Source organism: Nerophis lumbriciformis, linkage group LG33 (genome assembly GCF_033978685.3).
Source record: "Nerophis lumbriciformis linkage group LG33, RoL_Nlum_v2.1, whole genome shotgun sequence".
Classification (NCBI taxonomy): domain Eukaryota; kingdom Metazoa; phylum Chordata; class Actinopteri; order Syngnathiformes; family Syngnathidae; genus Nerophis; species Nerophis lumbriciformis.
Window position 1 is genome coordinate 8,929,770 of NC_084580.2, and position 17,731 is coordinate 8,947,500.

The window sequence follows — 17,731 nt, forward strand, 5'->3', positions numbered from 1 at the left end:
TATATGTATGTGTGCGTGTGTATATATGTGTGTGTACTGTATATGTGTATGTGTATATATGTATATGTAAGTGTATATATGTGTGTGTATATATATATATATATATATATAGTACAGGCCAAAAGTATGGACACCTTCTCATTCAATGCGTTTTCTTAATTTTCATGACTATTTACATTGTATATTGTCACTGAAGGCATCACAACTATGAATGAACACATGTGGAGTTATGTACTTAACAAAAAAAGGTGAAACAACTGAAAACATGTTTTATATTCTAGTTTCTTCAAAATAGCCACCCTTTGCTCTGATTACTTTTTCACACACTCTTGGCATTCTCTCGATGAGCTTCAAGAGGTAGTCACCTGAGATGGCTTTCACTTCACAGGTGTGCTTGAAGCTCATCGAGAGAATGCCAAGAGCGTGCAAAGCAGTAATCAGAGCAAAGGTACATGTGTAAATATAGGTATATACAGTATGTATATATATATGTATACATGTATGTATTATTATCAGCGGTCACTCGAACGAGTATGACGATCCTCCTGGTAGGGGTGTATCCCTTTATGGAGGATGCCTGTGCGTGACTTTGCTTTACGTGGGGAGACTGGTGCACAGACAGTCACCACACGATCTTTGACATAATCGGGTCAGGGTCCAGTGGCATGGAGTCCAAGACGACTGGGGACCCTTTTCTGCTGCAGCCTTCTTCCGCCATCGCAGCCGTTGTGGTACTTCTTAAATCTATCGTCTTCCGCCTGCTCCGCCGTTGAGGTCTTCACCGTATCCCTGGCTAGGGGGCAGTCAGGTACTAGGCCTTTGCCAAGGGCCACCTGGGGTAACAGTAGTAAAGGGGGTTACCCTCCTAGTACCCCAAGACCCCATAGAGGAGCCTCCACTGCCGGATGCACTTTAACGTCATGCCCAGGACACTATGTATGTATGTATGTATGTATATATATATATATATATATATATATATATATATATATATATATATATATATGTCTTAGCCTTAGTCTTATATTGTAAAATAGTATCAAAGTAGTAGTCGGGTTTTGTTTTGTGCGGTAGCAGATAAAAGTAATCGTACAACATTCTTTTGGACACCTATTAATTTGCTCGTGCAGTGCTACAATGCTTCATCTAGTCCACTGGACCTCTGCGGTCACATTCCATTATGAATCTTTTTTAGGTTTTTCCAGCCACTTTGGCTCCTTAGGACTAAGCTGACAAACGCATCTTAGTGCTTCAGGGAAGTACCGAGAGATTTCCCGCCCCCACCCCAGATAAGCCGACACACAGGTTGTGACTTAGCCAAAGATACATCCTTTTTTGTGCGACTTCAAGTCGAGAGGAGAGGTTAGTGGGACAAGAACCAGTGTGGAAGCCAAGGAAAACACAACAAACCGCATAACTAATTCTATACCATCACATTTCTTTAAGCACTGTTTATTTTATTGTATTGTCTATATCAGTGATTCTCAAACTGTGGTAAGTGTACCACTAATGGTACGCAGAATCCATCTAGTCGTACGTAAGTACAGTGTTCTATTTTCCTTAATATTAAATATACCTGTTAAATAAAACCTCAACCTTGTTTGTAATTAACACTTAGGCTTACTGTGCCACTGTATTTTAATGTTGGTCATTATGGGAGTACTCTGAGGTGGTAGTTGTTGAAAAAAGTTTGAGAACCATTGGTCTATATTTTTAATAATCTTTTACTCAATTTGTAAGCACAGGAAGTGAATACGTGACCAGTAATTGCTGTGACATGTAAAACGGTGCTTCTTCCAATATTGAATAATGAAAGTGTAAACATGTGATGAGTCTTGATAAGCATGTTCGAAACAAATAAACCATGACCATGATTATTACGACTTTTTTGGTATCGTAGATCAGGGATATTCAAGTAAATTGTTTGGGGGCCACATTTCTAGAAAGCCGATGACTGGGGGTGCCGGACGTCTCCCGTCACTATTAGTCTTATTTTGTATATTCCGGAGAACCAGCGTCCTCTCGTAGACAATTGATTTTGGTCTATTTTGTCAGAATTACTGAAGCACTCTGCTGTTTTCAAGGACTTTCTGCAAAAAAGCTAGTGAAAGATCATCTTTATCGCAGCACTCGAGTATTTTTAAAGGGGAACATTATCACAATTTCAGAATTGTTAAAACCATTAAAAATCAGTTTCCAGTGGTTTATTATATTTTTCGAAGTTTTTTTTCAAAATTTTACCCATCACGCAATATCCCTAAAAAAAGCTTCAAAGTGCCTGATTTTAACCATCGTTATAAACACCCGTCCATTTTCCTGTGACGTCACATAGTGATGCCAATACAAACAAACATGGCGGAAAGAACAGCAAGCTATAGCGACATTAGCTCGGATTCAGACTCGGATTTCAGCGGCTTAAGCGATTCAACAGATTACGAGTGTATTGAAACGGATGGTTGTAGTGTGGAGGCAGGTAGCGAAAACGAAATTGAAGAAGAAACTGAAGCTATTGAGCCATATCGGTTTGAACCGTATGCAAGCGAAACCGACGAAAACGACACGACAGCCAGCGACACGGGAGAAAGCGAGGACGAATTTGGCGATCGCCTTCTAACCAACGATTGGTACGTGTTTGTTTGGCATTAAAGGAAACTAACAACTATGAACTAGGTTTACAGCATATGAAATACATTTGGCAACAACATGCACTTTGAGAGTGCAGACAGCCCAATTTTCATCAATTAATATATTCTGTAGACATACCCTCATCCGTGCTCTTTTCCTGAAAGCTGATCTGTCCAGTTTTGGAGTTGATGTCAGCAGGCCAGGGAAGCTAGGGTCGTTATTCTTCTCTTGATCATCTTCGGTGGCATAAGGGACGGTGTGAGCCAAGACATCCAGGGGGTTTAGCTCGCTCGTCTGCGGAACAAACTGCCGCCATTGCTTGCCGTGCTACCGAGGTCCTTTGTCCCTGAATTGCTCACACACTCCGGCAGATTCAATGGGGGTCTGGCGGCAGATTTCTTTGACTTTATCGTTGGAAATGCATCTGCTTTGAGTGTCGCAGGATATCCACACATTCTTGCCATCTCTGTCGTAGCATAGCTTTCGTCGGTAAAGTGTGCGGAACAAACGTCCAATTTCTTGCCACTTTCGCATCTTTGGGCCACTGGTGCAACTTGAATCCGTCCCTGTTCGTGTTGTTACACCCTCCGACAACACACCGACGAGACATGATGTCTCCAAGGTACGGAAAACAGTCGAAAAAACGTAAAATAACAGAGCTGATTTGACTCGGTGTTTGAGAAAATGGCGGATTGCTTCCCGATGTGACGCCACGTTGTGACGTCATTGCTCCGAGAGCGAATATTAGAAAGGCGTTTAATTTGCCAAAATTCACCCATTTAGAGTTCGACAATCGGTTAAAAAAATATACCGGGTATGGTCTTTTTTCTGCAACATCAAGGTATATATTGACGCTTACATAGGTCTGGTGATAATGTTCCCCTTTAAGAATCTGCTGCAAAAATGTTAGTCTCTCGCAAGTTTTTTGAACTGAACTTGCAAGCCACCAGTTGAATAGCCCAAACGATGAAAAAAAGAGGACCTAAGAAGGGACCTTCAGGAACACCACCAGTATAACTAAATAATTTGTGTATATGATTACTGACTGCATCTGAAGTAAAACAATCTGCAGCAACATCTTAGAAACAAAAAATACATTACAAAACATTGTTAAAAATGCCTAAAAGAAGAGGACTTAAAGGGATGCCCTAAGGCAGTGTTTTTCAACCTTTTTTGAGCCAAGGGACATTTTTTTCATTGAAAAAATGTGGAGGCACACCACCAGCAAAAATCATTAAAAAATGAAACTCAGCAGCTGATATTGACAGTATAAAGTTGTTCTCGTAAGTGTTGGATATAAATTCAAACCATAACCAAGCATGCATCACTATAGCTCTTGTTTCAAAGTAGGTGTACTGTCACCACCTGTCACATCACACCCTGACTTATTTTGACTTTTTTGGTGTTTTCTTGTGTGTAGTGTTTTAGTTCTTGTCTCGCACTCCTATTTTGGTGGCTTTTTCTGTTTTGTTGGTATTTTCCTGTAGAAGTTTCATGTCTTCCTTTGAGCGGTATTCGCCGCACCTGCTTTGTTTTAGCAATCAAGAATATTTAAGTTGTCATTATCCTTCTTTGTGGGGACATTGTTGATTGTCATGTCATGTTCGTATGTACTTTGTGGACGCCATCTGCTCCACAGTAAGTCTTTGCTGTCGTCCAGCATTCTGTTTTTGTTTACTTTGCAACCAGTTCAGTTTTAGTTTAGTTTTGCATCGCCTTCTCTAAGCGTCAATGCCTTTTCTTAGGGGCACTCACCTTTTGTTAATTTTTGGTTTAAGCATTAGACACCTTTTTACCTGCACACTGTCGTCTGCATATTGTGATCACGACAAACCATGTTCCCGACTTTTACAAAGCAATTAGCTACCTGCTACACCTACTGGTATGGAAGAGTATTACTCGGTTACTCTGCCGAGCGCTAGACATTACAGACACTCAACAACAACAACACATCATTTGTAGACTATAATTACTGGTTTGCCAAAAATATTTTTAACCCAAATAGGTGAAATTACATAATCTCCCACGGCACACCAGACTGTATCTCACGGCACACTAGTGTGCCGCGGCACAGTGGTTGAAAAACACTGCCCTAAGGAATGACTCAGTTGTGTAAATCACAAGTTTGGACCCCGGTGTTCTACATTTGCGAGCAAGGTTAAAATGTCAATGAAAGTATCTGCCAATGTTTTTACAGTGGTCCAAAATCGTTTACACACTCTAGTGTTTAGGAATTTGATGAAACAATGTTTTTGTCTACCAAGTTTTGAACTGAACTCGGTCCACCGGTTGAATCATTAGATCAATCAGTAGATCATTCTGCAGGTTTCAAGTACAGTATTACCTCAATTTACTGACATAATTGGTTCTCTGACATAGCTCTTAACTGAAATCAACTTCCCCAATTGAAATGAATTGAAATTGATTAGTTTAACATGAAGAAACAAACTTATAGATACAAATGTTGTATAAAACAATACAGTAGAATGCATTATTAACAACTACAGTATGAAGCATTCATCCATCCATCCTTTTTCTACCGCTTGTCTCTTTCGGGGTCGCGTGGGGTGCTGGAGCCTATCCCAGCTGCATTCGGGCGGAAGGCGGTGTACACTCTGTGTAAGTCGCCACCCTATCGCAGGGCCAACACATTTATGAAGCAATATAGTAATATTGTACAGCATTTATCTGGGGGAGTTCTTTCTTCGTCAAACGCACCCTCTAGATCAGTGGTTTTTAACCTGGGTTCGGTGAGTCGTTCTCAGGGGTTCGGCGGAGTCTCCGCCACGGAGGTAAAGACACATCCGACTTATCGTGTAAATAAAAACTTCTCCCTATCTGCGTATTATGAATGACCCCCAAACAATGTTCCCTGTAATTTTCCATCTGATTTGCAGGTTGTTTGATTGATCGATTGAAACTTTTACTTGTAGATTGCAAAGGAAGAGAATACACGGTACAGTTTACACAGTACAGTACATATTCCGTACAATTGACCACTAAATGGTAACACCCCAATAAGTTTTCCAACTAGTTTAAGTCGGGGTCCACGTCAATCAATTCATGGTAATGTGTGTAAGGTGTGCAATTTGTTGTGAGTTCATGCACTGTGTTGGTTTTGTTCTTTGAACAATGTGATGTTCATGCACGGTTTATTTTGTGCACCAGTAAAAAAAACATATTACTTTTTCTTGAATTTGAAAATTTTTTTTTTTTATATTTCACTAAAGAAGGGTTCGGCGAATGCATATATGAAACTGGTTGGGTTCGGTACCTCCAACAAGGTTAACAACCACTTCTCTAGATTTCCCATATTTTCATGGATAAATATCCGCTGTTTAGATAGTATTTCAATATTCTAGGCTTGCAGTGATAGGCTTGAGTTGCTGTGCCAAGTTTCTGTCGCACTCAGTCATGTTTTTGATGATTTTCACCCCAATGAATATCATCCACTTCTTCTTCCCAACACTCTTCTGCACACAACATTGGTTGGACAACAAAGTTATGTTGATCTTTAGTTAAAAGCTTCTGTTAGCGAGTAAGACGAGATGTTTTGGGCAAATTTTACAGGGGCGAACACTGTAAAATGTGACATTTGCTATGCCAACCAATAGCGGGGATGCCTGTAACTTGAATTTTTAAATATAACAATTAGCCGAGACGGCTTTTATCAAAAACACTTTTAATTTTGGGCACGACTGTAATTAAAGGCTTATTTAATGATTAAACGATGGGCACTTTTAGCTTTACTTTAAACATAATTAGAAAGATTACACATCACACTTTTTGCCCCTACTTTTGTCACATTTCATTAAAACAAGTTTATATGTTGGTTTACAAAATAAAATAAAAAAATAACTGATACCACAACAAAAATCAACATTGATCATTAGTAAAAGCTCACCTTTTTCTTGGTTGCATCACATTTTTGCTAAGCGTTTAATGCAGTGGTTCTTAACCTTGTTGGAGGTACCGAACCCCACCAGTTTCATATGCGCATTCACCGAACCCTTCTTTAGTGAAAAATAAAATGTTTTCTTTTCAAATTCAAGACAAAGTTATAAGGTTTTGGTATGACTTTAGTATGGGGAACATATTCTAAGTAACAAAGACTTCATTTAGAGTTATTTGGTGAGGGTTAGGGTTATAATGAGGCCATGCCGAATAAGGCATTAATAAGTACCGTATTTTTCGGACTATAAGTCGCAGTTTTTTTCATAGTTTGGCCGGGCTCCAGTGCGACTTATATGTTTTTTCCTTTTTTACTATGCATTTTTGGCAGGTGCGACTTATACTCCGGCGCGACTTATACGGTACTTAATAATGACTTGTTAAGAGCCAATATGTTACTAATTTGCATGTTAATAAGCGACTAATTAATGGTGAATATGTTCCTCGTACTAAAGTGTTACCATGTTTTTATACTGGTGCACAAAATGAACCGTGCATGAACATCACCTTGTTCAAAGAACAAAACCAACACAGTGCATAAACTCACAACAAATTACACACCTGCAAATCAGTCTGACTTCTCCTGTTGCCGTATCCTTAATACGCCGATAGGGAGAAGTTTTTATTTACACGATGAGTCGGGTGTGTCTTGACCTACGCCGAACCCCTGAGCCCGACTCACCGAACCCCTAGGGTTCGATCAAACCCAGGTTAAGAACCACTGGTTTAATGTCAGCCTAACCCAATGGAAAATTGCAGACTTAGGTCACAATCCCTGTGCTGTTTGCGTAGCAACTTGGGGCAGCTGCCCAACACAACAAAGAAAGGACGGGGCAGACCGTCCACCTAACAAAAGTACAGTATTTTTCGGAGTATAAGTCGCTCCGGAGTATAAGTCGCATTTTTGGGGGAAATTTATTTGATAAAACCCAACACCAAGAATAAACATTTGAAAATAAATAAATAAAGAATAGTGAACAACAGGCTGAATAAGTGTACGTTATATGACGCATAAATAACCAACTTAGAACGTGCCTGGTATGTTAACGTAACATATTATGGTAAGAGTCATTCAAATAACTACAACATATAGAACATGCTATACGTTTACCAAACAATCTGTCACTCCTAATCGCTAAATCCCATGAAATCTTATACGTCTAGTCTCTTACGTGAATGAGATAAATAATATTATTTGATATTTTACAGTAATGTGTTAATAATTTCACACATAAGTCGCTCCTGAGTATAAGTCACACCCCCGGCCAAACTATAAAAAAAAAACTGCGACTTATAGTCCGAAAAATACGGTACTTCAAAAATGAACTCTGCTGATTTATTTATTTGCATTATTTTCACAGGTACATTGCTCCAAAAAAAATTCATATTCAACATGCTTGACTTTCAGGAATGCACTTTGAACATCTAGGTAGAACTGATTAAAAATGATTTTTTTTTTGCCACCCCTTTGGTGTTTTCTCCTCAATTAATCAGCCTCAACAGTCGATCCTCTCTCATTTCCGAGCGTCTTTTTTATCATCTTATTCCATTGCGGTGATTGATGAGAAGAGTTTGAGAAGCACATAGACGACAATCTCCCACATCTTTGTGGAGTGGAAGTTGCTATCAATACCTGTATTGATGACCACAATGGAAGCTTGGTGGAAATGTTCTGCTTCCCCATTGATTACCGACGATCCATTCTGAGCTCCTCCAGTCGACGGCTGGGTTGAATGAAGGGGAGTGGTCCATCCATCATAAGTCGATTCTGCTTGGCAGACACGTCCCGTTTTGCCCATTATCTTCCTCCTCCGCCTTTTCCTGTCTTCCTTCTGTGGTCCTGTTCTGGTTTCTTTATTTCAGCTGCTCATCAAGCGCAAAACAAGCCAGACTGCGGCCCAGATGGAGCTGACATTTAGTCATGAATTTGACAGCACCTGTTTACACCCACTTGCTTGTAGAAATTGTCTTGTGGGAGATATTGTCAATACTTGTGTGTATATACAGTATATATGCATTGTTCCCTTTTACGCTACGTGTTTGGGTAAGAAATAATGAGTTTAACCAAATACCATATCTATTCTTCTCTTGTGCAGGTCACTGACCAGTCGGTACGAGCGGTGGCCGAGCATTGTCCAGAGCTGCAGTTTGTTGGATTCATGGGATGCCCTGTGACATCCCAGGGAGTCATCCATCTCACCGCAGTAAGTATCCTACAACTTTGCACCGACATTTTTTGACCTGGATCATTGTGGCTGTTGCGACTTTGATGCTGCTCAAATCGATATCCTCTAATGATCTATTAGGGCGGTGGCCCCAATCAAACACACACACGCACGCACACACACACACACACACACACACACACACACACACACACACACACACACACACACACACACACACACACACACACACACACACACACACACACACACACACACACACATTTAATGTATCATTAAGGACGAAACTGATGGTGTGTCATTATTGCAAATTTCCCTCTATGGGACTTTCACATACATTTAAACTGCAATTTATTCACTTGCAACTCATCTTCATTTTTTTTACACTTATTTTTGTCATTTCCACGAAGAAAAAAAAATACATAAAAATGTATATATATATATACATATATATATATATGTATATGTGTGTATACAGTCGTGGTCAAAAGTTTACATACACTTGTAAAGAACATAATGTCATGGCTGTCTTGAGTTTCCAATAAATTCTACAACTCTTGTTTTTTGTGATAGAGTGATTGGAGCACATACTTCTTTGTCACAAAAAACATTCATGAAGTTTGGTTCTTTTATGAATTTATTATGGGTCTACTGAAAATGTGACCAAATCTGCTGGGTCAAAAGTATACATACAGCAATGTCCCTTGGCAAGTTTCACTGCAATAAGGCACTTTTGGTAGCCATCCACAAGCTTCTGGCAAGCTTCTGGTTGAATTTTTGACCACTCCTCTTGACAAAATTGGTGCAAATTTGTTGGTTTTCTGACATGGACTTGTTTCTTCAGCATTGTCCACACGTTTAAGTCAGGACTTTGGGAAGGCCATTCTAAAACCTTAATTCTAGCCTGATTTAGCCATTCCTTTACCACTTTTGACATGTGTTTGGGGTCATTGTCCTGTTGGAACACCCAACTGCGCCCAAGACCCAACCGCCGGGCTGATGATTTTAGGTTGTCCTGAAGAATTTGGAGGTAATCCTCCTTTTTCATTGTCCCATTTACTCTCTGTAAAGCACCAGTTCCATGGGCAGCAAAACAGGCCCAGAGCATAATACTACCACCACCATGCTTGACGGTATGGATGGTGTTCCTGGGATTAAAGGCCTCACCTTTTCTTCTCCAAAAATATTGCTGGGTATTGTGGCCAAACAGCTAAATTTTTGCTTAATCTGACATCACATGGACAAAGATAAGACCTTCTGGGGGAAAGTTCAGTGGATGGCTACCAAAAGCGCCTTATTGCAGTGAAACCAAGGCACATGTAACCAAATATTAACATTGCTGTCTGTATACTTTTGACCCAACAGATTTGGTCACATTTTCAGTAGACCCATAATAAATTCATAAAAGAACCAAACTTCATGAATGTTTTTTGTGACAAAAGAGTATGTGCTCCAATCACTCTATCACAAAAAAATAGAGTTGTAGAAATGATTGGAAACTCAAGACAGCCATGACATTATGTTCTTTACAAGTGTATGTAAACTTCTGACTACGACTGTGTTAGTTTGAAAGTGGCCCGACATTTTTTACCTCCGCCCTCCTCTGTGGAAAATGTGTCTGGCTTGAAGTACAATAATTACAGTCTCACACTGATAACCACCCTCTGAAACAAGCCGAATATTTGTATACGTCTCGCCAAATGTCTGTGTTATTATGCCCCACAGTTGTGTCCCATGGGTACACGAGGTGTTAACTGACTGCTGGGCTGGGGTCACTGATTAGGTAGAAGGGGATTTGAAACAAGAAAGGTCATAAAGGGTTGACGGGGTTCCTGAAAATGGTAATAATAATTTCTTCTGCTGCTGTACGGAGGAGATTGGGGGATTTATAACTTGCCAAGGGACATGTAACCAAATATTAACATTGCTGTATGTATACCGTATTTTTCGGACTATAAGTCGCAGTTTTTTTCATAGTTTGGCCGGGGGTGCGACTTATACTCAGGAGCGACTTATGTGTGAAATTATAAACACATTACCGTAAAATATCAAATAATATTATTTAGCTCATTCACGTAAGAGACTAGACGTATAAGATTTCATGGGATTTAGCGATTAGGAGTGAAATTGTTTGGTAAACGTATAGCATGTTCTATATGTTATAGTTATTTGAATGACTCTAACCATAATATGTTACGTTAACATACCAGGCACGTTCTCAGTTGGTTATTTATGTGTCATATAGCATACACTTATTCAGCCTGTTGTTCACTATTCCTTATTTATTTTAAATTGCCTTTCAAATGTCTATTCTTGGTGTTGGGTTTTATCAAATAAATTTCCCCAAAAAATGCGACTTATACTCCAGTGCGACTTATATATGTTTTTTTCCTTCTTTATTATGCATTTTCGACGGGTGCGACTTATACTCCGAAAAATACGGTACTTTTGACCCAGCAGATTTGGTCACATTCTCAGTAGACCCATAATTAATTCATAAAAGAACCAAAATATATATATATATATATATATATATATATATATATATATATATATATATATATATATATATATATATATATATATATATATATATATATACATACATCAGCTTAAATCAAGATTCAGCCAATGTATGAATACTTTTGAGACTAACTGGAAAACTTTATGTTCAGTGGGCCTCTAATAGACATTACGCCCCAACTATTCATTCACCTCAGGCAGATAAATTTCTCCCTCAAGTGCCACTTCCTTTTTCTCTTAAAAAAATGATAGACTAGTGTTCATTGTAAATGTAATTGCTGAACCCATTTCAACTGTTGCTAATCAAAACAGCAGCACCTACCAGGGCACACAAAACAAATTGGAACTGATCAAAACGGTTCATCAACTTGAATCATTTATTATAATGAATAAGATATACTGTATAAGTGTTAGGACCCTTTTAAAGTTTTGCTAATTAAAACAGCAGCACCCACCGAGTCAGGTTAAAACTCTACACTCTACTTTTACTTAAAGTGTAGAGCAGGGTTGTCAAAACCTCTACAAGCGAGGGCCGCTGTGGAAGTCGCTTCCCAGCCGTTCCACGGGTAGACACAGCCCCGGAGCCAAGCGTGCAGTTTTTGACCAAGTTTTAATGTACACAAGTTTTTACTCCAGCAGGACGCGACTTTTCAGCCAAGTCCGTATCCTCTCTCCCCTCCTGCTCCCGGCCGCTTACTGTGAAAGACAACAGATGATTAGATTAACACGTACCACCTGTGAAATCTAATCACATGCCAGCTGTGTCTCGCCGTCAGCATATGCCCCGCCCCTATCCGATGGTGCTCGTCCTCAGCACCATAGACAGAGGCGGTGACCTGCAGGCGCGCTGGCCACACCTCCCTCCACAGCCGCATACAGATAAGTTGAAGGCTGTCGGGGCCACTTTGTAGTTTTTTGTACATTCGGGATCCTCAAACCTATCATGATCTCACATGACAGTTATATGTTTCTTGCATTAATTCCTGTCCAGCGCTTTTATATTTCATTCCACTTCCTGTTTTCCTCCATTTGCTACCGCTTCTCTGGTCTGAGCACGAGCTCATATCATGCTGTCCCTGATTAGCAATCAGGGAACATCTGCCCATGGTTGCCAATCAGGATGCTTTTTGGTGCCTGGTCATTTTGCTTTGTACCTCAACATTGTACCTTTCCTTGTTTTGCGCGTCATACACCTGTTTTCCATTTTTGCACTTCCTAGCTGCACATCTTTGTTTTCGTGTTATCTGCGTTTCCCTTTTCTGCACTTTTCTCCATAAAAACACCGAAACGTAACAAAAACCATTACAATGTAGTTAAATCAATTAATTTTATTAGTATTAATATTAGTATCACTATTACACCAGGGCTTTAGCACACTCAAAAGCTTACCATATCTAAAACATTTGTACATATGTTCATCATTTGTACATACGTTTATCAAACACCATGTAGAAGACATACAGGTCAACGGCCATTTAAGTTTTCAAATCCCATTTTTGGTCAAATGTTTCCTTTTGTTTTTGTTATTTGTTTGTTTTCTAATCAAAAACGTGTTTATTTTGTCTGTAGAAGGTGTCACCGCCCAATAGAAAAATGAGCTCTGGTCCGCAAATGGCCCCCAGGCCACACTTTTGACACCCTTGGTGTAGTCTCGCCACATGTTGTCAACGAGTATTAAGAATGAATGTACGTACGTTTTGTTTGTCATTTTTTGCGATTGGTGAAGTAAATTCTCATGTAATTGAGTGTTGCATGTTCTCTACTTCCCCGTCATTTACAAACCTATCATGATCTCACATGACAGTTATATGTTTCTTGCATTAATTCCTGTCCAGCGCTTTTATATTTCATTCCACTTCCCGTTTTCCTCCATTTGCTACCGCTTCTCTGGTCTGAGCGCTATATATGAGTTGGGAAATTGTGTTAGATGTAAATATAAACAGAATACAATGATTTGCAAATCATTTTCAACCTATATTCAGTTGAATATGCTACAAAGACAACATATTTGATGTTCAAACTGATAAACATTTTTTTTTTGCAAATAATCATTAACTTTAGAATTTGATGCCAGCAACACGTGACAAAGAAGTTGGGAAAGGTGGCAATAAATACTGATAAAGTTGAGGAATGCTCATCAAACACTTATTTGGAACATCCCACAGGTGTGCAGGCTAATTGGGAACAGGTGGGTGCCATGATTGGGTATAAAAACAGCTTCCCAAAAAATGCTCAGTCTTTCACAAGAAAGGGTGGGGCGAGGTACACCCCTTTGTCGACAACTGCGTGAGCAAATAGTTAAACAGTTTAAGAACAACGTTTCTCAAATTGCAATTGCAAGAAATTTAGGGATTTCAACATCTACGGTCCATTATATCATCAAAAGGTTCAGAGAATCTGGAGAAATCACTCCATGTAAGCGGCATGGCCGGAAACCAACATTGAATGACCGTGACCTTCGATCCCTCAGACGGCACTGTATCAAAAACCGACATCAATCTCTAAAGGATATCACCACATGGGCTCAGTAACACTTCAGAAAACCACTGTCACTAAATACAGTTGGTCGCTACATCTGTAAGTGCAAGTTAAAACTCTACTATGCAAAGCGAAAGCCATTTATCAACAACATCCAGAAACGCCGCCGGCTTCTGTGGGCCCGAGATCATCTAAGATGGACTCATGCAAAGTGGAAAAGTGTTCTGTGGTCTGACGAGTCCACATTTCAAATTGTTTTTGGAAATATTCGACATGGTGTCATCCGGACCAAAGGGGAAGCGAACCATCCAGACTGTTATCGACGCAAAGTTCAAAAGCCAGCATCTGTGATGGTATGGTGGTGCATTAGTGCCCAAGGCATGGGTAACTTACACATCTGTGAAGGCACCATTAATGCTGAAAGGTGCATACAGGTTTTGGAACAACATATGCTGCCATCTAAGCACTGTCTTTTTCATGGACGCCCCTGCTTATTTCAGCAAGACAATGCCAAGCCACCTTCAGCACGTGTTATAACAGCGTGGGTTCGTAAAAAAAGAGTGCATGTACTTTCCTGTCTCGCCTGCAGTCCAGACCTGTCTCCCATCGAAAATGTGTGGCGCATTATGAAGCGTAAAATACGACAGCGGAAACCCTGGACTGTTGAACGACTGAAGCTCTACATAAAACAAGAATGGGAAAGTATTCCACTTTCAAAGTTTCAACAATTAGTTTCCTCAGTTCCCAATCGTTTATTGAGTGTTGTTAAAAGAAAAGGTGATGTAACACAGTGGTGAACATGCCCTTGTTGCCCTGCACGTGTTGCAGCCATGAAATTCTAAGTTAATTATTTTATGAAAAAAAAGAAAAAGTTTATGAGTTTGAACATCAAACATCTTGTCTTTGTAGTGCATTCAATTGAATATGGGTTGAAAAGGATTTGCAAATCATTGTATTCTGTTTACATTTACATCTAACACAATTTCCCAACTCATATAGAAACGGGGTTTGTATATTGTAATTTACCTTATTATGTTAAATATTATTTTGTGTGGATGTGAGTGTGAATGTTGTCTGTCTATCTGTGTTGGCCCTGTGATGAGGTGGCGACTTGTCCAGGGTGTACCCCGCCTTCCGCCCGATTGTAGCTGAGATAGGCTCCAGCGCCCCCCGCGACCCCAAAAGGGAATAAGCGGTAGAAAATGGATGGATGGATTATTTAAAAATGTGTTTGTATAAATATGTACCTCAGCTTAGATACCACAACTGCAGTACATATTTTTGAAAATACCTTATGTTACAGTATGTGCTATTTAATATTTTATTCACCCTTTAGAGCAGGGGTTGGGAACCTTATTGGCTGAGAGAGCCATGAAAGTCAAATATTTTAAAATGTATTTCCGTGAGAGCCATATAATATTTTTTAACATCGAATACAACTAAATGCGTGCATTTTAAAGTAAGACCAACATTTTTAGAGTATAATAAGTCACTTATTCTTTTTAATAACATTGTTATTCTGAAGCTAACCAATAATCAATAAAATACTTCTTACCATTAATGCAACTTCTTGAACAAGTGCGGTAGAAAACAGATGAATGGATTCCAATGCATGAGAATGTTTTGTATTTTGAACGTTATTTTTAACACTGTGATTACCAGCGGAATTATTCATTACTTATCGTGTTAAGCAATGTCAGCTAAGATTTATCTGAGAGCCAGATGCAGCCGTCAAAAGAGCCACATCTTGCTCTAGAGCCATATGTTTCCCTGTTTTAGAAGTAGTCTTTTGAATTTGCGGGAAAACACTATTATACAATGCACAAGCGCTAAGCCACTATTAGTTTTGTTTTTCTAATGATCTTTTTCACAACAGTCATTTTGACCTAATAAAAGTCAATAGTATGTCACCAATAGTAAAAATTACACAACCTACAGCACTACTACCTCCATTAGAATAGAATAGAATGGACTTTATTGTCATTATATTTGCATATAACGAGATTAAGGACTCCAACTTAAGGTGCGGTAGTGGGAACAAATATGGGGTAAAAATAAATTACACAAGAGGTAATAAAGAAAAAAAACAACAACTAACAATTGAAATAAACAGACTACTATCCAATAAAAATAATAAGCAATCTTGTACAATATACAAAAACACTATAGAAATACAAAATACTGTACAATATACAGTACAAGACAAGAGTACCGGAGTAAAAAATAACAATCAGTGTCGGATGTATCGCACTCGAAGGGTAATATTGCACAGTAGGGTATTAGGGTAGGATATTGTATAGGGGTGAATTATTATTATAAGTTAGAGTTAGTTATTATAAGTTACATTGTACATGCACGATACATGCTCATTACAGCATTATGGTAACCTACGTTTTTTGTAAGAATTTTACTAACCTCAACTCCACCACCCTCAAGCATTGCAACCTCTTCTATCCAACCCTTCTTGATTACTGCAATTACAGACTCCTCCATGGTCACATATGCTAGTGCTACAACTGCATTATAGACGAAGGTCTTAATCTTTCTGAACATTAGACATGAATTTGAGATAATGTTTATGTTGCTTTTACAAAAAGGAAAATATATTCTCAGGTAATGAGACAAACCGGAACTTGGTCTACCTTATCAATACTGCAAGTCTTTAAAGGGGAACATTATCACAATTTCAGAAGGGTTAAAACCATTAAAAATCAGTTCCCAGTGGCTTATTTTATTTTTCGAAGTTTTTTTCAAAATTTTACCCATCACGCAATATCCCTAAAAAAAGCTTCAAAGTGCCTGATTTTAACCATCGTTATATACACCCGTCCATTTTCCTGTGACGTCACATAGTGATGCCGATGCAAACAAACATGGCGGCTAGAACAGCAAGCTATAGTGACATTAGCTCGGATTCAGACTCGGATTTCAGCGGCTTAAGCGATTCAACAGATTACGCATATATTGAAACAGATGATTGTAGTGTGGAGGCAGGTAGCGAAAACGAAATTGAAGAAGAAACTGAAGCTACTGAGCCATATCGGTTTGAACTGTATGCAAACGAAACAAACGAAAACGACACGACAGCCAGCGACACGGGAGAAAGCGAGGACGAATTCGGCGATCGCCTTCTAACCAACGATTGGTATGTGTTTGTTTGGCATTAAAGGAAACTAACAACTATGAACTATGTTTAGAGCATATGAAATACATTTGGCAACAACATGCACTTTGAGAGTGCAGACAGCCCAGTTTTCATCAATTAATATATTCTGTAGACATACCCTCATCCGCTCTCTTTTCCTGGGGGTCTGGCGGCAGATTTCTTTGACTTTATCGTTGGAAATGCATCTGCTTTGAGTGTCGCAGGATATCCACACATTCTTGCCATCTCTGTCGTAGCATAGCTTTCGTCGGTAAAGTGTGCGGAACAAACGTCCAATTTCTTGCCACTTTCGCATCTTTGGGCCACTGGTGCAACTTGAATCCGTCCCTGTTCGTGTTGTTACACCCTCCGACAACACACCGACGAGGCATGATGTCTCCAAGGTACGGAAAACAGTCGAAAAAACGGAAAATAACAGAGCTGATTTGACTCGGTTTGAGAAAATGGCGGATTGCTTCCCGATGTGACGTCATCGCTCCGAGAGCGAATAATAGAAAGGCGTTTAATTCGCCAAAATTCACCCATTTAGAGTTCGGAAATCGGTTAAAAAAATATATGGTCTTTTTTCTGCAACATCAAGGTATATATTGACGCTTACATATGTCTGGTGATAATGTTCCCCTTTAAATATTTAGGTGTATTGCGTGACACAGCCTTTGGATTTTTATTGTTTCTTGAAGTGGTTCAAGCAGAAGTTGTGTGTTTACTTCCAACAACGTGTGTCTGCTGCACTGCTGAAAGGGTAAAATTAGGTTTCTTGAACAGAAAGGGCCTATATCAGTAAATGCTGACATGTTGATGT

General features: G+C 39.3%; 1 protein-coding gene across 2 annotated transcripts in view; it reads left to right on the forward strand.

Annotated features, from left to right (window-relative positions):
* The window catches only part of fbxl17 (F-box and leucine-rich repeat protein 17), a 723,645-nt gene that overhangs the window by 225,005 nt on the left and 480,909 nt on the right, over positions 1-17,731 (forward strand). For both annotated transcript variants that reach the window (XM_061928705.1, XM_061928706.1), the window contains exon 7: positions 8,673-8,780. In XM_061928705.1, coding sequence (XP_061784689.1) covers positions 8,673-8,780 — 108 coding nt within the window. The remainder of the gene's footprint in view (positions 1-8,672; positions 8,781-17,731) is intronic.